Below are 23,954 nucleotides of genomic sequence, written 5' to 3'. Positions count from 1 at the left end.
TTATACTACTGGAAGCTTCTACTGAAATACACTGAAATTGATGCCTATTAAATGTGAGCTTCATTAACATGGGAATCTGTGTAGAACACTTCCCTTTTTTTTTTTTTTCTTTTGGCAGGAGTGATAGTTCAGGAGTAAGACTTTAGAATAAAAGGAAAATAATAAAAACACCACAGGCCAGAAGACTGTCAATTCATTTTGACTTGAAGTTCTCTTGCAATCTAAATGTGGTGCTGCTCAAGAGAACCTCACTCTACATTCAAGTATTTTAGAAAGAAAAACAGAACTTTAACCATCTCTTAGATCTTCAAGACGCTGCTGCTTTTGAGACTGGAGATTTTTGTTAGTTAAATCGTTCATGAGCTTTATCAGGGATTTAATGTTACTTGAAGAAAACTTCTTGGTTCATTGCCTTCAGTTAATCTTATTTTGGCAGAATGACTTGTGGCAGTAGTTCAGGTTCAGGGCAGAGGAACTGGTGTTAATGGGAGCAAAGACAGGGAACTGGTTAACTTTACTGTGAAATTAATGTTTGATTGCAGTGCTAGATTGCTGATTTAGTTTTTAGAAGACTCCAGGGGGACCTTACAGCTGCCTTCCAGTACCTGAAGGGATCCTACAGGAAGACTGGAGGTGGACTTTTCTTACGGGTGTCTAGTGACAGGACAAAGGGGAATGGTTTTAAGCTGAGAAAGAGCAGGTTCAGACTGGATCTTAGGAAGAAGCTTTTCAGTATGAGGATGATGAGACTCTGCAATAGGCTGCCCAGGAAGGTTGTGGATGGCTCTTCCCTGAAGGTGTTCAGTGCCAGGCTAGATGAGGCCTTTAGGAGACAAGTTGAGAGGCATTCCTGCCCATGGCAGGGAGGTTGGAGTAGATGATCTCTAAGGTCCCTTCCAACCTATGCCATTCTATGATCATCTTATCATGATTACATTGGAAAACACAGCTGGAAAATTGGTGAACCTGTTGCTTCTTTGCAGTGGGACACACACCTACTGTCTCATATTCAAAGGCTTCTTCCTCAACTGCAACCGGGGATGATTGTTCAAAAAAATGTATAGGCTTTTTTTTTAATGTTAATGTAGGGATGTACTAGAAATGGACTTCTGCAGACGTGAAACTTTGATATATGCAACCACTCTTGTCAATGTTTGAATGCAGTGCTCTCTGTCTTTTCTCTGCAGGTTCTCAGGACAGCAATACAAGTAATGTGCAATATGCTTTTTAATGACTTGGGGCAATTTTTTCAAGTCGTGTTACAGTGCTGTTTTAAATTATATTTTTAGAAAACTTTTTAGGGGTGCTTTAGGGTGGAGGGGAAAAACTAACCAGCATGCTAATGCGTGTTTCTGTAACTGTCTTCTGAGAATACAACTTTTACAATCAAGTTAATAATTTCTTCCAATCTGCAAGATAATGGAATTTTCTTGTATTTTTATTTTTTTAAATGCAAACTGTAAATGAAGAGACAGTCCTCTTCAGGAATTAGTCTAGAAGTTTAAAGAACTTAGTTCATCTTCCAATCTGTTGGCTTTGTATTTATATTAAACTTTATTTTCAGAAGACTTTAGTGTATTATTTTTTGTCATTTGAAGGACATAAAGACATGTGGCAGCACTGTGTGCAGTTTTTCTTTGTTTTTTTTATTACCCTTATAGTTTGTGTCATGTGCAGTGTTATACTTGGGACTGCCATTGTGCTTCATGGTGAAAATTCTTGTTCAGTTTCTAGTGAAAGTTTCCAATAAACAAGCACACAGCTGAAGTACCCTTTTCTTTTTTTTTTTCCTTTTTCTTTTTTTTTTTTCCCTGGTGGTTTCTCCTTAGCTTTTAAGAGCCAGAAAAGAATATGGGTCATATCTTAAAAGTACTTGATCTGAGCACTCATATTTCACAGAACAGAGGAGTGGTAGGACAAACATGATGGAAAGGCCTTGCTAAATATTACATTCAGAAGGATCAGGAGTTTTGTCACTGCATGAGAAAGGCAGAAAATGTGCAGAGACAAGGAGGGGATGTAATAGAAGAACAGATTGTTCTAGCTCCCATGCCTAGTGTGTTGTGGGGGTGCCACCTTACCTGAAGAAATTGAAAGGCTGAATAGGAAAACATAGTTGTATGTTCAATCTTTCTTTTGGTGATTGTCTCTTCTAAGCAGGAATTGTCCATGAACTTCCAGGTTCTGTTTGTGCCATCATTTCATGAGTGGAGTTGGGGCAAATGAAGTCCAACAGCAGACTCTGAAAGGAAGATTTATGAGAATTTGAGTTGGCCTAATACTGCTTCTATTGACAGCTCTGTCCAGAATGCTTTAAGCGTTGGTGGCAATTCCACACGTTTAATTCCTAGAGAAATACGTTTTCACTGGACTGTAATTATTTTCTTTTGTGAAAACATAGCCTCCTTAAGAAAAGTGACTGTAGAAGAGTTCAGCCATCATAAAGATACTTTACTGAAGACTTTGTACCACAAGTACTTGTGGAGGGAGCTGCAAAGGTGCGTGCAAAGCTGAGTGAAATGGATGAAAACCTTCCCACCCTGTGGTTGTGCTGTTTGATGCAGTCAGTTGTAGCATAGCTCTAGATCAGAATTTTTACATGCCAATTAACTCACATTTCCCTGGCAGATTTTGAAGAAAGGCAGGCTGCTGCAAAAGCAAATGCAGTGGAACGTGGCTAGGAATATGAAGTGGGGTATAGTGCTAGTTATCTCCTCATGCATGGATGCTGCAGATGTAACCAAAGGAGAAAGCTGACATTAAAAAACTGTGTTGCTGAGCTCTGAGAAGAGCTGCAGCAGGGGTACATGTGGAAAAAAGGCTACTAAAATTGATGAGGCATCAAAGACTAAAACGAATTTATTTAAAAACTCCAAACCTTAGAGCTGCAGCTTGCTGCATTTTTAAGTAGCAAAGAGAAATTACTCCCATCTCCCTGCTTGTGAGGAAGTCACAACTTGGTGTTTGCAAAGTTGTCAAAGCCACTGTTTGATCCTTTTGTTCTAGCAAGTTTACACACTGAGTGAACAATTCAGAGTTGATGCAATGCTCTTTGATCAGTATAATCAACTCATCAGTAAAGTGTACAGGTATTGCTTAATAAAATTTAGCTTAGGGTTTTGTTTTTTTTTTTTTACTGAAGTGCTAGCGATGCTAGTATCTATCTTTTTTAGAAGTCTAGATACTAGCAAATGGGACCAAATACTTTGTTTAGTCTGGAGAAGGCTGGGAGGGGACCTTACAATGTAAATATCTGAAGGGTGGCTGTCAGGAGGATGGAGCTAGTCTCTTTTCAGTGATACCTTGTGATAAGACAAGGGGTGATGGATGTAAATGCAATCACAGGAAATTTCATCTCAACATGAAAAAAACCCTTTTTTGACTGTGAGGGTGACAGAACACTGGAGCAAGCTGCCCACAGAGATTGTGGAGTCTCCTTCTTTAGAGATCTTCAAAACCCGCCTGGATGTGTTCTTGTGTGACCTGCCCTATGTGGCCCTGCTTTGCAGGGGGGTTGGACTCTGATCTCTAGAAATCCCTTCCAACCCCTAGCATTCTATTATTCTGTGATACTGTGTTAAAAAAAAAAAGTTTTCACATATACTTTATGTAAATAACAGGATTCCATTCAGAAAACAGGATCATACCTTTTCCTGCAGGAGTCCATCTGTAAAACCTTAAATGTCTTCTAAGAATTTTGGTCAAGAGGAGATACCAAGAATGAGAAAAACATGGCTACAGTATGAAAATACATCTTAATGACTGATAAAATTGATTTTCTCTTGTTTTCAAACTCCTAAATTTCTTCCCTCCAAACAGCAACAGGGGAAAAGACTTTCATCTTGATACATGTTTTGGGCATCGTCCTATTCTCTAGACAGAAGCTGAATAGAGCTTTTAGTAAGTAGTTAGTAGACAACATTGAATATGCCAAGTGTATAAAATCCTTACAGTGGACAGCATCACTACATGCTTTGTTGCATCTGATTTTTGCATTTTGATTTTATGAGTATTTGTCAGATCTTTAGGAATGGGGCAAGCTTTTAATGTTGAGATAACATTAGTCTGAAAAACAATTTTTCATGTTTATAATACAAAGAGAGAGAGAGAGGGGAAGAGATAATCAATACTCTAAATTTTATTTATTTGTATTGTTTTTCAGTCAGAAGAGACTGACTTTACTGTCTTAAGCAATCTTTTTGCTGGTCCTTTTGTAGACTACACCAGAACACGTAGAAATCTGCAATAAAGAACAAACAAAAAAATTAGGTTGAACAGTGTAATTAGAGAGTGTAAAAGACCTGCTCCCTGGCTCACAATCTGTCCTTTGCTGAAGCAACATTTACTCTTTAGTAGAAGATGTATCCAGAAAATAAGCAGAACATACCAGACTTACCACTCTTAGACTGTGTCTAAGGTGCAAGATCTACATTTCAAGTTTATATGACGAAAAATTTGTTCATTCAATTTTTGCATTAAACCTGCACAAAATTGTAGATAATTATCTAGAGTGAATGTGAAAGTTACTTCATAGTCTTGCTTTACTTTAGCTGAAGATTTTTTTCTAAACTCAAAAATTTAAGCCTTATGATCTTAAGATTTTTGGTTGGTTGAAGTAACCTGGATATTTAAGAACTCACCTCTACTAGCTTTCCTCCACAAATCTCTGCGGTATGACGATAGTTGGGAAACTCAACTGCTAGTTTACCCCCTTCCATTTTAACTGTTGCCTGTAACATAAAAATATTTAATGTTGCCTGGGATTACTGCCATTTATATTATCAACTATACTGTAACCATCTGTATACCTGATGCTTTACTTGAAAAAGGCTGAAGTTGTGTATTACATGTGCAGCTTTATGAACAAGACTAAAATCCTTGTGCTTTAGTTCTTTTGGTTCACAATTTAAACAGAAAAATGTTCACCTAACAATACATGCAAGTTTAATATGTACACAATATTTATTCATAGCTCTAAAAAAGATGTGATTACAGACTATGCTTCTCATTCAGCCCTCAATGTTTTCTGTGATTCTCTTATATTGACAGTGAAAAAGGCATGATTGTGTGAGTTAATTTTGAAGTGGCATTCTCAGATGTTAATAACCTGTGGACAAGCAGCACAAAAGTCACTGAGGACAAGTGATGTGAATCTTTACCCATATGGTCCTGCCCCTTTAAATAGATGAGAAACATATAAAATAAATAAAAGAACCATTTTACAGCAGGTCTTGTATCCAGATTTTGAGCAAGATAGGAGCAGATCAGTGTTGTGTAATCTGTCTCACTAGAGGCTGATTAAGTTGCAAGTTGCTCTGTACTTCCAACAGGAAGGAAGACACAGAGACTTCCCCCCCACCTAATTTAACAGTCTTTTGTTTAAGGCACAGGTGACTACAAAAGGTGAGCACTGCTGACAGGCATGGGAAGAGCTAAGGACCACAACACTCCCCTCTGAGTGTGCTGGAGTTGCTGGATGGTGCTGGACAATGACACAGCTGCCAACCAGCTCTTCAAAGTTTTAATGAGCATTATGTTTGCTTGAGCTGTGACACCAGTAGATGCTTGACACTCTGCCCTCATTCTTTATTAGAACATACAGTTTCAAAACTTTAGCTCTCTTTAAAATTAAAATTAGATATTTTGCTAGGGGCATCAAGAAATGGAGGAATTTTTTTTCTAAGCTATGACAGATTAAAAATCCCAACAATTTAAGGAAGATGTCCCTGAGGCTGATTTGATTTTCACCCTAAACTAAAAAACCACTAAGACCATGTAGAACTTAAGAGCTAAATTAATTTACCTTGAATTTTTTACCACCAAATGTCTCCATGTCTGCTTCCTTGTCAATTGTGAATGAGTTGGTTGTGGCGTGGCCTCCTGGGAAATGCTGTGTCCAGGTGAAGTCATTTCCATTCTGTACCACTTCAATGACTACTTTGCAATTCCTTCCCTTTTCAACTTTGTCACTGGGGAGACCTTAATCAATCGAAACATACAGTTTATAAAAACTAGCAGCCTACCAGCTGTATTTAAATTGAAACATGCCAATTGTGTGTTTGCTCTCAGACATTGATATCCAACTTCATCTATCTATCTACCTATCTATCTACCTACCTATCTATCTAATTTCTTTCTTTATCTTTTAGCAGCAGTATCAAAGCTCATAGTTTAAATTACTGGTATATAAGAAGATATAAGTACATCAATACATTTGCTACAGTAAGTTTGATCTTGCATTCTTTACCCTGAGAAACATTATATGCGATAAATGTATAGATACAAAGTATATAGAGATATTTCCTTTTATTTAAATTAGATATGCAGATGCAAAGAATTTAATGTGTATGAGCTTCTGCTTTGGCTCCATAGCTGCATGTACCTATTTACCATTGCTTTTTAAATGAATGATCACAAGCACTGAATTTATGGGTACAGATCATGAACTCCCTAAGAGCTTTTACAGGGTAATCTCTGAAATAGGTCTTCTGAAAGTGTTCACAAAAACCTGCTCCTGTGTAAGATCTTGACAAGCATTTCCATACTAAATTTATACTCCTACCAAGGAATACTAAGGAAAGAAAAAGTGACCTTTACAATCATCATACTGTAAGCATTTTGGCCCTTATTCTGCTGCTACTAAAAAGTAATACTGCTTCCATAGAGCAGGACTATTTCCTGTGGCTGACAGTGCTTCTTAGAATGAAAACTGAATGTCCTTGCTGAAGTGCAGAGCACTTCTACCAGTCTTAGTCCCTGTTAATTTCAGCACATTTCAGTAAAAAAACATTTTTTAAAAAGAAACTACTTTGACCCAATTTACATCCTTTAAAACTTACACTCCGAGACATACTCACCAATCTTCTTGACAAAGTCATCATAGTTCTCATCACTTTCGAACTCGTATTTGCCTGCGAATGCCATGTTGCCCTGGTGATGTGGCTGGTAGAGCAGAATAGCAGCTGGAACAAAGAAGAATGGATAAGTGCAGATGGCTTGAGGCCCTCGTTTTTATAAACCAGCCCAAGCTGTTCAGCCCACCTATACCCACACCCCTTGGAGATATACTTTACGACCTGTGTGAGTCACTGGCATGAATGCCATTGACCTGTATGGAAACCAAGGTTATAATTCAATTATATATCCTTGACAATCATCTGGAGATCAGCAGAAATCAAAGACAAAAGCTCAGTTTTCATTTGAGTGATATTTAAGCAAAGTGACACATTTTACCTTCAAGATTTCATTGACTTTGCATTCGAGATGGAGTAAGTGTAAAATATGTTATCATGAAACAGGGAGAAAATGGCTTCAAAGCCATGTGTCAAGATCTGAACCTTGCTGTATTTGGAAACATATCCTACATTAGTTAAAATAGTAAAATAAGAAACAAGCTGCAGATTCCTAAGTAATTCTGGTAGGATATGGGTAATGACAAGATTCTGGGTAAATCTGGGTAAATTTGCACCTGCAAATATCTTGCCTTGTCTCCCCATGGAAAAAAAAAATATGAAATATTTGACAGTACTTGGATGTAAAATATGTTAGGTTAGTTCGTGGCACCGTGTTGCCATACCTTATTTAATATCAAGAGACAAAAGTGTGCTTTGTGGTGCTTAGCAAGTGTTTGCACAAAGTACAACAAATATACTTATTTTGGAAAAGCAGAGCTCTGATTTATGTGAGATAACCACATGTTAGAAGTCAAAAAAGTCTATCAGGTAATTTAGAATGCATACAGGAGATGGCCTATGCCTGATGAATCCACTACCACACACAGAGAGCAGGGTAGAAAATTCCCAGGTGCTGTATATTGGCATAGTTCCGCTTTCTGAGGACACAGACCAACAATTTTTAATCTGAACAAAAAGATTACTAGGATTTATGTGAAACTAGTGTCATAGATTGGAATTTTGTTTAAAGCAATAGATTTTAGAAGCAACAGAAACATCTGTTTTCCCCTGGTTTTATAAAGTCTGCAGAAATACATAGCAGTATTCAACAAGTTTTGCTGTATGCAAGGCAGGTTCCATTTCTTAAATACAATCCCACATGCTAATGCAGAAGATGTCTATTTAGGGTGAAGAAATTGATCAGAAGAGGAACACAAGATGGGTGATTAAAACACAGAAAACAAAGGTCCACTAAATTTGACCACTGTTCTCCTTGGTATACTTTCAAACATATGTATTCTACACAACCATGCAGTGTAGTTTGCAAGCTCTTCTACTGGGCTGAGACAGAATGGTGCCTCTTGCTGAATCTGGTCTCCGGTAGGTCCTGCCTTGTATGGTCACCTGCTGGCTGTCTAGGTGTGTTGCAACTCTACAAAAAAAATCCTCTCTAATTTGTATTAATTTTTTATTTCACTTACTAAGCTGCTTTCTTTTATGCAAAGCCTCTGCTGTCTCTAAGTTACACAGCCTCCAAACTAATTACAGAATACACAGGGCATATGAGGTTTGAACTGGAAAACATTTCCTGTCTTAGGAAAATTTTTGCCTTTTCAAAACTTTTCCTTACAGAGAAAAAATGAGAAAGATTCTAGAATAACACTGACTGCTGGGTGAAAAGTCTGAATCAAGTGAGGAGGGGAAGTCTAATGGAAAAGAATTTTCTGACCAGAAAAAGCTTCAGAAAATTCCAAGTCAGTTTTGAGAGAGATTATACTTTTGGACTGGAAAAGAGCTTACCTCATGTTTATTAGTTGGGAATTTATAAGATTTCTAGGAGGCTTTAAACTTATTTCCTCTTCTGAATTCTGAGAGAATATAATTTCAAAATCTTACATCTTCTTCTGAAAGAAAGCATAAAACTTTCAAATCGAGATGTAGGCTTTGATGTTGACAACAATCCTTTTAAAACTATTTGTTTGAGTGCATGTTCCTGGCAGGAAAGCAGTTTTCCAGAACAGATGCAGAAAGTGAACAAGAGTGAAGCATAACAAAATCATGGTCACTTTGTAAAATCAAAATGGAACAAATGTCCTAGGAATTACTGCCTTCCCACCCCTAACCCTTCACTCTCCCCATATTTACTCAGCTTTAAATTGTACCATGCTGTGCAGTGGCTGACTATATTGTGCTGGAGTTCATGACGCCACAAAAGCCATACCATCTGCTGTCTGCATGCAAGTCAAAGGATGTCTCCATACTTGAAACAGAAAAGAGCCATATACCTTCCCTCTGTGAACATTCTCCATGTCCTGTGACTAATCACATTCAAAACACAGGAGAGTGGGAGAGAAGTACAAAACTGGAGATTTCTGTATCAATTACAAATATGCAAGACTCAAGGAAGAAACAGAAATTTGCTTCACCACCAGTGTTTTCTTTGCATTTATCATTTAAAAGGGTCTGTAAAAAGATTCATCTGTCCTGCAACCATATTTGACACTTGTTTTTTTAAATTAAACCTCCTTCAGCTTAATCCCAGGATTGCTGAACTCCATGACCAATTGTGCAGGAGCAGACAACTGAAAAGGAAACTTTCTTTATCAGCTGGACCCAGATGCTTAGGCTCTATCTATATAAAGAAAAACAGCATTAGCATGGAAAACAATGAAGTGGCTGCACATACACAGCAGCCTCAGTTCTTATTGCTGTGGTAAAGTTAAGCAGATGCCAGTTAAGCTACAACGGTGTGAACTCTACACCATTTCAAATGCAAAACCCCAGTGACTTCAGTCATAGTTTCAAAAATACCTTTTAGAGGAAAGTAACATCAAGCCTATTTCATACATGAGAAAGCTGAAGTACTGAGAAAGAGAGCTATTAGAGCTTATGAAATAGTGAAGGGATGACACAGCCAGTAAGAAATCCTAAGTCCAGGCACTAGCCCAGTGTCCACAGGATGGCACATTAAATATTCTTTTAGTAAACAAGCCCTTAGAAACAAACAGCGACAGCCCTGAGCAACCATTTACTTTCAGTCACCCAGGGAGTTTTACACTTGCTCTGTTGATGGGATATGAGAATCTTTACAGTTGCTTATCACAAGTGACTGAGCAAGTCTCTAGTTAAGATTCTTGCCATCTTCATGTGGCTCTGTGTATTCTGAAAGGTAACCAGTGTCCAACCACAGCTGTGCTTTTGGAGACTGGTGAAACTGTTCTCAGTTTAGCTGAACAATGGAGGTTTCTGTCTTGCACTAGGCTCTGAGTGTTCCAGAGACATGCACAATCCTGTGAAGAAGTAAAGGAACTCAAGCTGTAAACTCCTCTGTTCACATAAAACTTAATAGAGGACAATGCCACTGGTGTAGCAACACCACAAGGACCTTGGAAGACAGATCAGGCTGGATAAGAAAAAGGCCACAGCTTCTATGTTCTCTCTCTAAGAAGATCAAGTTATCTTGATAGCTTTCTTGTGATAGAAAAATGCTGACATCTACACAACTATACAATACTTAAATTTGCCTGCAGTGGGAATGTGGTGGGCATGGAGCCAGTGTGTAGTACAGTAAATTACCAATGAATAACTCTTTGACCTGGTAGATCACTCCTGCCACACACTAAGTACAAGTTCCTTCACCCCACCAGGAGCTGTATACGCTAGGCTGTACAGGAGAGTTCCAGAGAGGTTACAAACATCCATCCAAACATTAAAGGATGTGGTGTTAATGAATGTGCTTGTTCTGCCTGCCTGCTCAGGATGAGAATCAGTTTAAAACAAGTTTTGAGCAAATGTGCCATCACCTGTACCTGTCTGTGCAGGGGAGTTTTTACCATGCATTATGAATATGTACCCACGTTTCTGCTCACTTATTCTTTTCACTCCTGCCCTTTTTGTTATAAAATGTAATTAAATTCAACAGTGTATTGGAGAACAAACAATTTCATTAAGCACATTTCCAACCACTGTGTCAGCCAAATGTTTATTCCAAAAACACAGGAATGGAGGCTCTCTGACTTGACTGAAGTTATGGTCACTCACACAATTGCTAAGGTTAGTCATCCAAGTCCCTCTCTCTTCAGTTTCAGCTATAACCAGTACCTATTTAATGACCTTACACTTGGCATTAACAATATTCATGATGCATCTGTGATGTTGCTTTTGCATTATCCTTGCTGGGCTGGTCATTGTAGTAAATGCTGCAGAGAACTTCAGAGCTGTCCAGTGAAAAAAACAAACAAAAAAACAAAACCCCAAACTGAACCAAAATTATCTATGTCTACGTATACATGTATTTTACACTCATGATATGTATTTAATCCATTCCAGCCACCAAAATGTAAAGCCTGCACACCGCTGCAAATAACCTTGGTTATGTTATACTTCCGCTTAACAGAACTCACTTCAAATCCAACTAATTAAGAACTATAACTGAGACCAGTGGAAAAATAAGATATATCCCTGGCAGAATGTGAGAATCAAGTTAGAAAGGCAAAATAATAAAAAGCTTCATGTGTAAAAGCTGAAAAAAGCTGTCAGAAAGTGGCCATTATCGTCAGTGTACTTGGTAATATCTATCATTTTCAATGGCAAAAGATGCAGCTGTCCTTTATGTAGGTCAAAGGGAATATCATTATTCCATAGGAGACTGTCTGCCATCTGGTGGCCAACTGTCAGGGCCCGTATGCCAGTCAGCATGTCCCAGAGAGCCCCCACCTCACCCGTGTAAATCCCGACTTCAGTCAGACCAGATTGCAGCTAGCCCAGTGCCACAGTTGAATCTCCAAGATGAGTCACCTCATTCTCTCACTCTCTGACTGTTTAAAAGAAAAAAACCAAAACGTAATTGTGCCCTGACCTGGTTATAATCAGCTGAATAAACCATGTAAATGTTTATATTTACATAATATATAAAAAAAAACAAAACCAGAATTCATACAAGCAATTATCTTCATATGTTTCATTCTGAGGCATAGTTCTAAATCAAGCTGATTTCCTAAGCATTGGTTATGGCATCACATATGATCATCACACAGTATCAGCCTTTACTTAAACAGCAGTACATGAGTACTGCTGTCTTGGCAATCAATGGGACACAAAACTGATTCATACAGATTTAATTAAATAATATAGAGCAGAGGCTAACTGCTGGCTCCCCTGAATTTGGTGGGAATCATACACAATCCAACTAATGCTTCAACACAATTTAAGAGATCCAACCTTATGTGCAAGTGCTGTTTGCAGCAGCATTTGTTGGCATTTGTGAAACCCACTGAGTAGATTTCAGCTGTCCCAGAGACACAAATAAGGGTGTGCATACTTAGATGCAGCAGCACTGTTTGCAGACAGAATGCCAGGAAATGGCATATTTTATTTGTAAGGTCAAGGGTGTACAGGCTTCTTACTCTGAGGTTGTCTCAATGGGGACAAAAAACCCCAAACAACCCAAACCCATACATTCACAGTTGTGCTTACCTAACTTTGAAACCAGAGTCACTGATCTAACATCAACAAATAGTAGTAAATCTCATATTTGAATGAAGTCAAGACTATGGTCAGAATCAAACTAGTAGTTACAATGAGAAATTATGCAGAAAAGCTCAGCACTATTTAAATTTAGCAGGATGACTTGAGTTGCAACTGTGTGGCTGTTGCAGACAGTCAGCCTGAGTAAGTTGTCAAACTCCCATGGAAGCCTACACCCAAAGGAAAAGCTCATCTGAAGTCAGCAGTTAAGTCCCTCTGTCTCCCAAGTCAGCTACCTCTGATATGCAAAACAGCAGTCTTCAAATGCTTGTAGGAACAGAGGGAACTTTCAGAAAACAAATCAAAGGCCTTGGATATCTTTACTTTCAGAATTTACTTGCCACAAGTCATAAATATAACACTTTTGCATTCTTTTTGCCATGTTGGAGTCACCCTGCCCTTGAATGTCTCCCAGCATGCTTTAAAGTTTATTAACCTCTCAGCTGTGTTGCATGAAGCCAACCAAGATACACTCAAAGACAAAACGAAGATAAGGAAAGTAATTCCATTAGTGAATGAACTGGGCTGAGTGACTACCTTTGAAGTGCTTTTAGAACTGGAATGCAATTGAACAAGAAGTACAGATTCAAAATAAAAGTAGGCACTCTCCAGTGAAAAGAAAGTTACACTTATTGATTCTTTCAGAATACAATTTGATCAGGAAAACTTGTAAATTCTTAAAACAGCTGCATCTGGCAATTATTCAGCAACCCTCCATAGTAAATGGCTAATGGTTATTAATTCCTTTGATAGTCAGCTAATCATTCATAATGTAATCTGTAATTCCATGGGAGTCATATTGTAATATTGCCTTATTAAGTATCCATTTAGTATAGTACTAGGTATTATTGTTCTAAACCCCTAAGCAACAGAAAAGTAATTACCAATAAGATGTGGCTGAACTATTGAAAAGATAATGCTTGTAAAGAAACCAAATACTTAACAGTAATGCACCAGCTCTACAGGACTTTACAGATGACACTGTACAGACTGTCTTTGCCCCAGACTGACATTCTGATGGGTTGGATCTGCCTAACAAAGACAAGAAAGAAAGGATCCTACCAGAAGCTCAAACACAGAAACATTTATGAAGAAAGAATTCACAGATCTTCCAAAAACCCAGTATATTTGGGACTCCCTAAAAGGAATTCTGATTATTTCCTGTCAAAACACTCTCAGGAAAACCTTTAGTCTGTTTGGATCTCCAGAAAGGTAATTTCCAGAGAGCAAGAAAACCAAGTGATTCATTTGAGCCCTGCCAGTACAATAGGAGGTAGAAGAGAGACAGAGGAAGATGAATCATCATCATCATCATAAACAGGTAGCCCTTTCCTTGGCCTATTGGTGAGTGCAAACCACAGAGCACTTGAGAGCAGCCTGAGGAGAGGCATGCTGCATAAATTGCTCAAGTCGTTCCTTGCTGTCCTTGAGGCACCTCCCACTTTGTGCTGGCACAACTGTTTATGCAGCCAGAGCAAGGGTCTGATCTGAATTAAAAATACCAAAGCTAAAATAAATGGACATTTTTCATCTGGTTCAGTGCTCTGATCCAGTTCTTTGCATGGTCACACAAACGGCTGTACTGGCATAATGCAAGTATTGGCATGGAGAAGGGAACAAGCAGCTGGTGAAATACCAGTGCAACGTGGCTATGCCACTGAAAAACACTCCCTGTAATCATGATCTGAGTTATACTTTATGATCTATATTAAAACAATAAAGAAGTCAAAAAATTATTATTGTAAACAAGGCTCTGGAGAGGAAAGGCAGAAATATGCTCATGCAAACTGAGCTAGTGATGTGTTCAGGTTCACTGAACACATTTTCTGCAAGCTGAAGGCTCAGTACAAATTCTCTGAACTCCTTATTTCTTATTGTCTCTTCAGAGTCCAGCACCCAAGTAAATCAAATCAGCACTCCTGGACTCTGAAGCATCAAAACAAAGAACTGGGAGGGACATCCCAGTTATCATTTCAGTCTCTTCCAGAATTGATAGCACTCTTGTCTTCGTTACCATAGCAGGCAGTTCACTCCCTGGTATGAAAAATCTCCTTTTAATTTCTACTTTAAATTAATGCATGGCTATTCTAAGCCTGTTTGTACTTGTGCCAGCATTGCCTCTTAAGTAGCACTACTTTCTTCAAGTTTACCCCAAAGTCCTTTAGACAGCAGTTACATCCTCTTTTCTTCTAGGGTAAATATTTGGTTATAAGGCTAAGCCATGGCAAACTCTGTTAGAGACTTCTGAAATGGCAGATTTTTTTCTCTCCCTGCTCATCCAAATATTGCTCTTCACTTACTCCAGTTTTCTGGAACAGAGGCGGCTGGGACCTGTAACGTTTTCCAGCTCAACAAGTATGCTGCTCACCTTTTAAACTAAGGTAAGTAACAGACATACCAAAATATTTTGGTTTACAGTAAGATTGACACCAGAAACTTCTTGTGAATCTAATTGTTCTTTCCCCCCTGCAGGATTCTTCTTCTTTAATTGGTTATCTTATACTAAAAGTTGTCAATTCCATTCAGTTCAATGGTAATGGAGACTGATAGCAGGAACAGGAAGCTATCTTGATTTTAGGTTTTAGTAACAACTGAAACAAAAGACTTGAAGATTTTTATTAGGCTCAAGTAATCTAGAAATGCACAGTTTTGGCTCAAGTAATACAGAAATGCACAGTAAAACTGATTTTGGCTACTATCAATTTGGCTTACAAAAAAGGTAGAGATTTCTTTGAAATATCTTTTGATTAAGAGTCACTGCAGAACATTTTAAATCTCAGTGGTTTTAGTCTAAAACAGACAATATTTTTAAATCTTACTAAAATGAAAAAATTAATTTAACCGTATCTGCAGAGTTTTCTGGTGAAAACAAACTGAGTTAAAGATACTACCTTGATATAATTTTTTTTTCATATATTTATATTAGGAGTCCCTAATAAAAAGTAACTATACTTCTAATAAACTTAGGAACTGACAAACCTGAAGATAGGAATCACTGCAACTTCTCTTTTGGACTTTCTGGCCAAAACCCAATAGTCATCTCCCTTTCATTTACACAGTTCATGTGATATGCTGTAAAGATTTTATTACTTGATAGTATCTATATGATTGTACTTGCTGACACATCAGAACAATATAGTTCCGAATGGGAGCTTTTCTTCAAGGTAATCTAGTCTAATTTGAAGACTTCGATCACATGGCTGTGGTCTCCTAGCAATCTTCAGTCATCACCAAAGAGGGAAAACCACCTATGTACCAATATAAAATGAATGTGCATTATACCTGCATTTGAAATGGGTTGGAACTGATAGCAAGGAGGGTAACTGAATGCAACAGGCTGTCAGCACCACACAACAGCACCACTACCAAGAAAGAAAAGAAAAAAACAACCAACAAATTCTTTCTTAGTCACAATGTATTTGAAAGGCATCATGCTCAGGAAGACTTCTCTCTACAGCTGCAGTTACCTACAAAATTCATACAGTAATTTATTCAAATTAGGCTTAGAAGTCAGCAGGATGAACATGGGATGAAGCCAAAACTCAGTGTTTGTAGAACTTACTGTGCTTCCACAGAACATAAATGGAGTTCTGCACGGACGCTGGTGGCAGCAGGCCTTTCAAGACAGCAGGACAACTTGCTGAAACCAATCCTAGAGCTTCACATGCACTGAACTGACCTGCATATTTTACAGTTATTCCTACTTCTCGCTTACCACTTCTGCAGCACCCTACAATTGCATTCTAGCAGGAACCATGCACTCCTCTGTAATAATCATAGAATGCTTTGCCACACCTAAGAAACACCCTGTGAGGGTGACAGAACACTAGAACAGGTTGTCCAGCAGGGTTGTAGAGTCTTCCTCTCTGGAGATATTCAGGATCCCCCTGGATGAGTTCCTGTGTGACCTGGTATAGGTGATCCTGCTTTGGCAGGGGATTTGGACTAGGAGATCTCCCTTCCAGCCTCTAACATTCCATGATTCTGTACATTATGTTGATTTAGGCTTTTTTGGAGAAATGCCACAGAGCCTGCCTTTAAGTTTACTTAAGTCAATAAAGAAAAATATGTAATGCCATCTTTTCACTTGTTTTTCTGTAGGAATTCTGCTAAGAGCTGCACTGTTTCTTCCCAAACAATGTTATAAAATAAATACATTTTGAGTGCTATCTGCTATACAGAAGAGAGTTTTTTCAACATCTACAAAGACATAATATAAGGAACATTGAAAACAGAAAGTTTTTTTAAAAAAGGAAATGATAAGCAAATTATTCTTGCCTTCCTCAATTAATCTCACATTACTGGCCCTGGTGTGTAGCCTATGGATAAGGAAAGAAATTATAGACTTTTAACAATTAACATTATCTACTTAATAAAAGGCTTCTATTCAGTCTTACAAGACAATGTATTTTGTTGTGTTAGTTGATAAACTAAGAGGAATTGCAGAACTACGTGTGGTATTTATTTAACAAAAGAGTTCTTCAGCTAGTAAGGAGTTATTTTAAAAATGACCACAGTTTGAATAACAGGGACATGATTTTTCCACTTGACCCTGCCTTGTGCTGTTAAAAAAGAAAACTCATTAGTTTTAAGCACTCTTTCAAGGAAGAGCAAAGAGACTAAGAGAGCTTCTGTCTTTTCCTTGGTTTTCCTTTATTTTAAGCAATCAAATTGCTGAAAGAGAGTGACAGCCGTTTAGAGAGACATGTAAGGGTCTCAAATAACCCCTGCACTATGTCTAATCTAAACTGCTTTCATGGCCATGGCCAATCTAGCTTTATCAATGATGGCCTCTTAGAAAATATTTCAGTTTAGATGCTGAATTCTGCTTTCACTGCTGGACATGCAAACTTACACATAGCTTACATATTAAAAAGTTTATATATTTTTGTTGGAATAATATTCTTACATACTAAGCTGGTTCTATATTTTTTTTTAAATCACACCTAATACTGGGGAAAAAGACAAACATATAAATCAACACATTTTAAAAACACTTAAAATATTTGTTCTCAAATCTAGTAATGCATTATACACAAATGGCTTTTAATAACTCTACCTTGAGAGCATTCCTACTCCATTCACCCCTTCCCTCTACTTTATTTTCTTTACTGTACTGCAGTTTACTGCATGATACAGATGATAAAAGATGTGGGCTAGCAACGGGTGCTGGGCAAAGGGTTAACTTTCAGTTCAATAAGATTAAATCCCCATTTGCAAATACAGATCTGTGATTCCTGTGTCTCAAAAGAAAGCTAAATCATTCCAATAAATTGAAACACATATTTTGATTTTGAAACAGATTGTTTCTACTTAAAATGCCAACATAATGTTTTCTTATTTGCAGCATGGAACACAATAATTATTAGTATTTTGTTTAAGTTACTGCAATTTCACAGCTTCCTGATTTTCATGCATCTTCACTTCTGTAATGCAAACACCTCTGTATCTGTATCTTCAATGGTTACTGGAGCAAATACACAAAGCTGCAGAGCTAAAGAAAGGCCAAATTCCCCACTTGGCCTGCCAGGGGAACTCCTTCTCCTGCAAGGGTTACACAGAGTTCAGTATGCATGGAATAAACACAGCATACTTTATTATGCATCCTGCTTTCCAGATTGCTGCTCCACCATTAAAGCAACAGTACTCTATTTTAAATACAGATCATGTAGTTTGCCCCAGGTCATTTGAGATGGGATTAACAGCTAGAAATCCTGAGTCACTGCTGTCTGTTAAAACAATGGACACCTCTGCATCTTTAGATATAATGGCTTCTCCAGCACATTGCCCTCTACCTCCACTGATTTTCCTGAAGTGCATTAACCTCCATCTACTGCAGTTGTAAAGCCCGCTGCTTTATTTGTGCACATAAACCCCATGGCACAGTTAAATCTGCTATTCCAAAGGATTCTTTCAGCTGCAGTCCCTGAACCTCTGTTGAAGGGAACATTAAATTTAGATGCTACTTCTTTTTCTGAAGGCACATCTGTTTTGCAGTTGACTTTTTATTCTATTTTAAAATTGTTTACTAGCTCACTTCCATCTCTTTCACACTCTCAAGCTTTTTTTCTTATTCTCTTCTCCTGCAGCTCACCTGAAGAGTTAGATGAAATAGACAGCTATCTGGTGGTGGTGATAAGCTACTTGCTACCCCAGTAAGCCAAGGAAACAAAGATTTTGTCTTAAAGAACCTTTAAGGCAGATATAAGAAACCAACATTTGAGTGAATTTATCTTACACTAGTGCCACACTGAGAATGCTTATGTAGACTGACTGTGCAAGAACAGAAAGAGTTTGAAAATGTGTGAAGCAGACAAGGATGCATCCCTTTTCTTGAAACACAAGAAAAGCCAGTTTTCTTTGCATATAAGTACATCTGGGGGCTCCAGCTAGGCTTTGATGTGCATGATGCACAGTATCATCTCATTGCATATTTTACCAGAATCTGAAATTGTTTGTATTTCCTTAGAATCATTTAGCAGGAGAAATAAATACTGTTGTAGGAGAGAAAACATATACATCTCACATGCCATTTCTTCACCTCTAAAACAAGCAGATCTTTGCATCTGCTTGTCCTATAAACTGCTTTTATTATATCTAGGCTGGAGTCTCCCTCTTCAATGGTTTTATTTACTCCTTAGTTGGCGAGCAATATATTTGCTGTTACTAATCAAACAACATTGATATAAAACTGGGAAAATGAGATTATTTTCTCAACAGTTATGATTTTATCTTAAATACTGGAATAATATTTCTCTTCATGATTCCTTCTGGAATCAGAAGGAAAATCTGGAATACACTTCAAGATCTGAACTTCCACTTAGAAATTTCCTTACTTCATAATACCAAACAACAGCTGTTTCTCTCCTAAATGATGGTGAAGCAGCAGGGAATAAAAAAATCTAAACAGTGACAATTATTTTTTTAAACTTCATTTTTAACTTAAACATACATTTTTTGAATGACTCAGTTTGACAAGATACACAGATCACTTATTCTCAGAATGCTAAAAATTTGGATGTTTAGCTCAGTGACTGGACAGGGCATCAACTTGCCAATATTCTGATTCCTCAGACTAAAAATGCTTTGCCAGAATTTGCAGAAAGCTTAAAAGCCAGTTGTATCCACCATTAATTCAGGATTCTAGTGCCCAGGATTGTTATTATGACTCCCCTGGGGAGGATACTGAAGCGGTTCTAAAACCACTTCTCCATGGCCTTTCCCAGCAGACTCTGACACTCAGGTAGAGACACCTGGGCCATAAGCCACACTGCCATCTAGTGAGATAGCTTCCATTCTGCTTTCCTAGCTGAATAAACCCTCAAGTATGCCACAGATGGACCACAGGTGCCAAATTCTGTGGCTTCTAAAGCTAGTTGGAACCTGTGTTCTAAAAGACAGGAGATTTAAACAAAACCAAAATACTTAAGTTCTTCCTGTATGATAGTGGAATTTTTGTTGTATTTGCCAAAGTTGAGATATAGGCATATTTATTAAACATATTGATTGAAAATGCTACACTGCACTTGTTTAGCAGAAAGTCTTCCACAAACCTTCAGAGTTCTTTTTTTGCTAGAAGTACCTGATGAGGTTCTATAAAGAAGCCACAGTCACCTTGGCTTGAGTTTACTCTCTGTGAAGGCAAATGGTCTCTGCTTGGCTCAGGTTACTAAGGACTGTTAGAACACAATGCTGCCTTGGTTCAAGGTGGGCTGCCTTTTGTTTGCATTGTGCTTGTTTTTTTTTAATTTTGCTTCCCGGTACAACGCAGAATTCGTCATGCAGAATAAGCCATGGTAAAGACACCTGCATGCAAAGGCAGGATGACAGCAAGATTAAGCTTTAGCACAAAAATCCCTCCCAACTTGCTAATGCAAAGAGAAGTGCAATGAGGATGTTCTGGTACTGATGTGGACTGCAAAGTCTGTCTCCAACGACTGGAAAAAAAATTCTTCAGCCCTTTGTGATTATTAATTACAATTCTTTACAGCTCTAATACACTTTTCTCTTGAAGCTGTCAATATCCTTCACAAATAATACCTTGCAACAGCCAGAGGAACTGAGCTAGTATAGTTCTTAACATCAGAGAGTGTTGTCTGTCAGTCCAGTACTGCCTGGTGCATCTGGAAATTAGCTCTCACCTTCTCTTAGAATTGTTGACTTTCTGCTGTGATCTGTTATGATTATGGGACAGTCTTCAAGGCTATGCCAATTTCAAAAACAACAATCTGCATTTTGATACACCTTCCTACAAGTGATCTGTACTTTTAGGCCCAGTTCATACCTTTGTGGGGGTTTTTTTTAGGTTTCGTGGGGGCTTTTTTTGTTTGTGTTTCTTTTTGTTTTGTTTGTTTTTGTTGTTTTTTTTCTAATTTGCTTTTTTTTTTTTTTTGTTTGTTTTGGGTTTTGTTTGGTTTTCTCTGCAATGTTACTATTTGTAACTCAAGTGTCACTAAGAGCTCTTTAGCCAGCAGCATTTATACTTTCTGTGCTTTAGCTCTTCACAGCTGCATCACTGCCTCCAGCTTCCTCTCTCCTGGAAGAAACGCTTACCAGATTATTGTCACATGCTGCTATTCCTTGTCCTTGCACAAAGGCTGAGCAGAGGCCTAGACAGAAGATCCACTTTGCTCCTCCTCTTCAGGCTCCTCAAAGCTAAAAAGTAGTTTTCTCAGAAAACGTGTGGACTTAGCAGGTCCTTGTGTAAAGGAGTAATTCCTGCAGAGAAGCACAGCTACTATGGTGGCTACTGGCCACTGAGTGAAGTTCACAAGGGTGGAAGCAGCAGGAGTAGTTTTTGCCCAGACTGTAATTAAGAACTGAAGGAAAGCAGAAATTTTGAACAGTGTGGGAAGCTGCAGTGAGACGTTTCTCTTCTTTATTCCTGAGGAAGAATGATCAAGCTAGAATTGATTTATATGGGGTCATCACAGCATAAAATGTCTTGAACCAGCTTCATAGCATCTTGCTACTGTGCACTGGGTACACAGTGCAAGCAAGAGACAAGCAAGCTGAGAACACAGCCACTGCAGGTCTTCCTCTGCTCAGCTGCTGGTAGCTGGAATCACAACTAAGTGAAATAGCAGTGAACAGTGAAATCCTTCCAGTGTTAATTTTCAGCCGTCTGTTTGAGAAAGAATCCTTCAATGGTACTTTTTGGAAAGGTTTGGCTTTGTCTGGTAAGTGCCTTCTCTTTTAAGTCATTGTGACCTACATACAGGCATGATCCAAATAAAAAATTAAAGAGAAAAAGCTTTATGCAACATTGCTTGGCTGAGCCAGCTCTGGAGTTGCTGTGGTCTCTCTATTATTTTTTCACACAGGGTCAGATACGAGTTTATGTAATTTTTGTGTGACTTTTTTCTTCACTATTGCAATTAATTTTAAATAACTCTCTTAAACAAACAAAAACAACAACAAAAAAACCCAAACAACCTAGAGTTTACCCACTGAAGGTAGCATTAATGGACATACACTTGTTAGGGAGAAGGGAAAAAGGGAAAAAGGGAAAAAGGGAAAAGGGGAAAAAGGGAAAAGGGGAAAAAGGGAAAAGGGGAAAAAGGGAAAAAGGGAAAAGGGGAAAAGGGGAAAAGGGGAAAAAGGGAAAAGGGGAAAAAGGGAAAAAGGGAAAAAGGGAAGCCTAGAGTTATGTCTTGGTATGCATAAAACACAGGGCTGAGGCACACAGTGAAGTTACTGTGAGTTAACACATTACAGCTGAGCCACAGTAACTGATACATAGGTTCCCTCAGCTGCTTGCCAACATGCAGTACAACATGTTAGCTTAAATAATTTTCACCAAGACATTTTGATGAGGTTTAGATGGCACAAGAAATTACTCAAGGGATATGGAATCCAACCCCTGCTATAACTTACATTTAAATCAAGATCAGTAGGATCATTACTACCTGATGACTGTTCATTAAACCTGGGCAAGATAAATTTGGTAGTCAGTTCAACTCCCAGTGGCTGGAGACTGACTGCAAATCGCTTTCATAGCACAAAGGTCTATTGCATTTGGAATAATTCAAGGTATGAACTCTCTGCCCACATCGCTGGCTGGAAGCAGAGTTGTACTGCTGTTCCAGAACATGCAATTCACTAAAACAGCCAGCACCATTTTGACAAAAAAATAACCAAGAATTGAACTGCCCTGAGGGATGCTCTGCTTTGTGATTTGTCCCTGCAGGTCAGGGCTGTATCTCACCAGTGTAACAAGGGGCACTGTCAAAGCTCATGAAACACCTGTACTCTGAGTATAAACAAAGATGTGCAGACCCTGCTGCTGGCAGTCTGGCACCTTTCAGCAGCCCTACATTACTCAGCAGTTAGCAGAAAGAAACAACAGGCATTTCAGCATAGTGAAGCAGAAGCAGCTGCTAGAAGATGAAGGAGTAGAAAGAAGCAATTACACTATTATGGCTATCAAACAAGCCTACATCACTCTTACTTGTGCTTGGGGGTGCAAGGCCAGCTCATAGCTACCTTTGCTGCTGATAGTTTTTTTGACAGAAATTGCTCCCTAAACAGTCATGTTCAGTGATTATTTGTCTCCTTCTTTCTTCCTCTGATTACAGCTAGACTGGGATATCCCTGATCCGCATAGAAATGAATATTTTAAAAGTCGGTGTTGTCCTCAAAGGCGCTTGTACACCATTAGGTCTCCAGATTTACTGTTCTAGCAAAGAGCAGGATAGTAATGAGGTAGCAGCAATAGGCTACAAATAAGGAGAGAAGAGCTAAAAGAAAAGGATTATGTCTCAGTACATACCTGACTGTAAATTAAACTCATTATTGAGGTCTTGTCTTTATGTAAAAAAAATTTCACCCAATTTTGTAACCACAGTCATAAAGCCAACTCTAAATTATAGCAATGCTTCTTGATTCTTGACTTACCACATGCACTGTATTTTGGCTATGATCACAAACAGCTGGGAAGCACAACTATTAAAAAATAAAGCATATTTAAACATTACTTTGATGCATTACTGTGCTGTACCAGGTTCTCCTGTCTTCCAGCTCTCTGCAAGAGAAATTTTCCCACAGCTAACAGCATTTTGTGCGAAACAGTAACTACTCCCTGTGGTATACAACGGTAGCATGGATTTTCCCAGAACTATTGAGAAAGCACAGTTATTAATTACAATGTGTACCCAGACTGATACAGTTAGCAACAAAAATGCTAATGCAGGCCTGGAATGTGATCTCACCGTGTAAGATGTGTCACAGCCTCATCACTTGCCTTCAGAGTTTTAAGTCTGCTGCTTTCTTCCACCTTGTTAATTATTCTAGTCTCTCCTCAAAGGAACATTCAGGCCCAGGCCACAGCTCAAACCTGTTCTCTTCTGAGTGTTATATTGAACCAAAACAACTCATCCAAGTATCAGGCCATTTTTCCTCCCCATTCATAGCTCTTCTACCTCTCTTCTGGCCATTCACTTACTCTGCTAACAGAGAGCCCTGAAATCCAGTTGTATTCATCCTTAACTCATTGGGTGGACCTTCTCTCCCACCATACAAACCATACAAAGCTTT

General features: G+C 38.4%; 1 protein-coding gene across 1 annotated transcript in view; it reads right to left on the bottom strand.

The window, feature by feature from the left end:
• Positions 1-4,186: 4,186 nt before the first annotated feature.
• Positions 4,187-23,954, bottom strand: part of FABP6 (fatty acid binding protein 6) — a 32,125-nt gene continuing 12,357 nt past the window's right edge. The window contains exons 2-5 of the mRNA XM_054389307.1: positions 6,858-6,962; positions 5,804-5,979; positions 4,641-4,730; positions 4,187-4,240 (exon numbers count right to left, since the gene is read on the bottom strand). Coding sequence (XP_054245282.1) covers positions 4,187-4,240; positions 4,641-4,730; positions 5,804-5,979; positions 6,858-6,962 — 425 coding nt within the window. The remainder of the gene's footprint in view (positions 4,241-4,640; positions 4,731-5,803; positions 5,980-6,857; positions 6,963-23,954) is intronic.

This window comes from Indicator indicator, chromosome 18 (genome assembly GCF_027791375.1).
Source record: "Indicator indicator isolate 239-I01 chromosome 18, UM_Iind_1.1, whole genome shotgun sequence".
Lineage (NCBI taxonomy): Eukaryota > Metazoa > Chordata > Aves > Piciformes > Indicatoridae > Indicator > Indicator indicator.
Note: the sequence above shows the minus strand (reverse complement) of the source record. Positions and strands in the feature narration are given on the sequence as shown.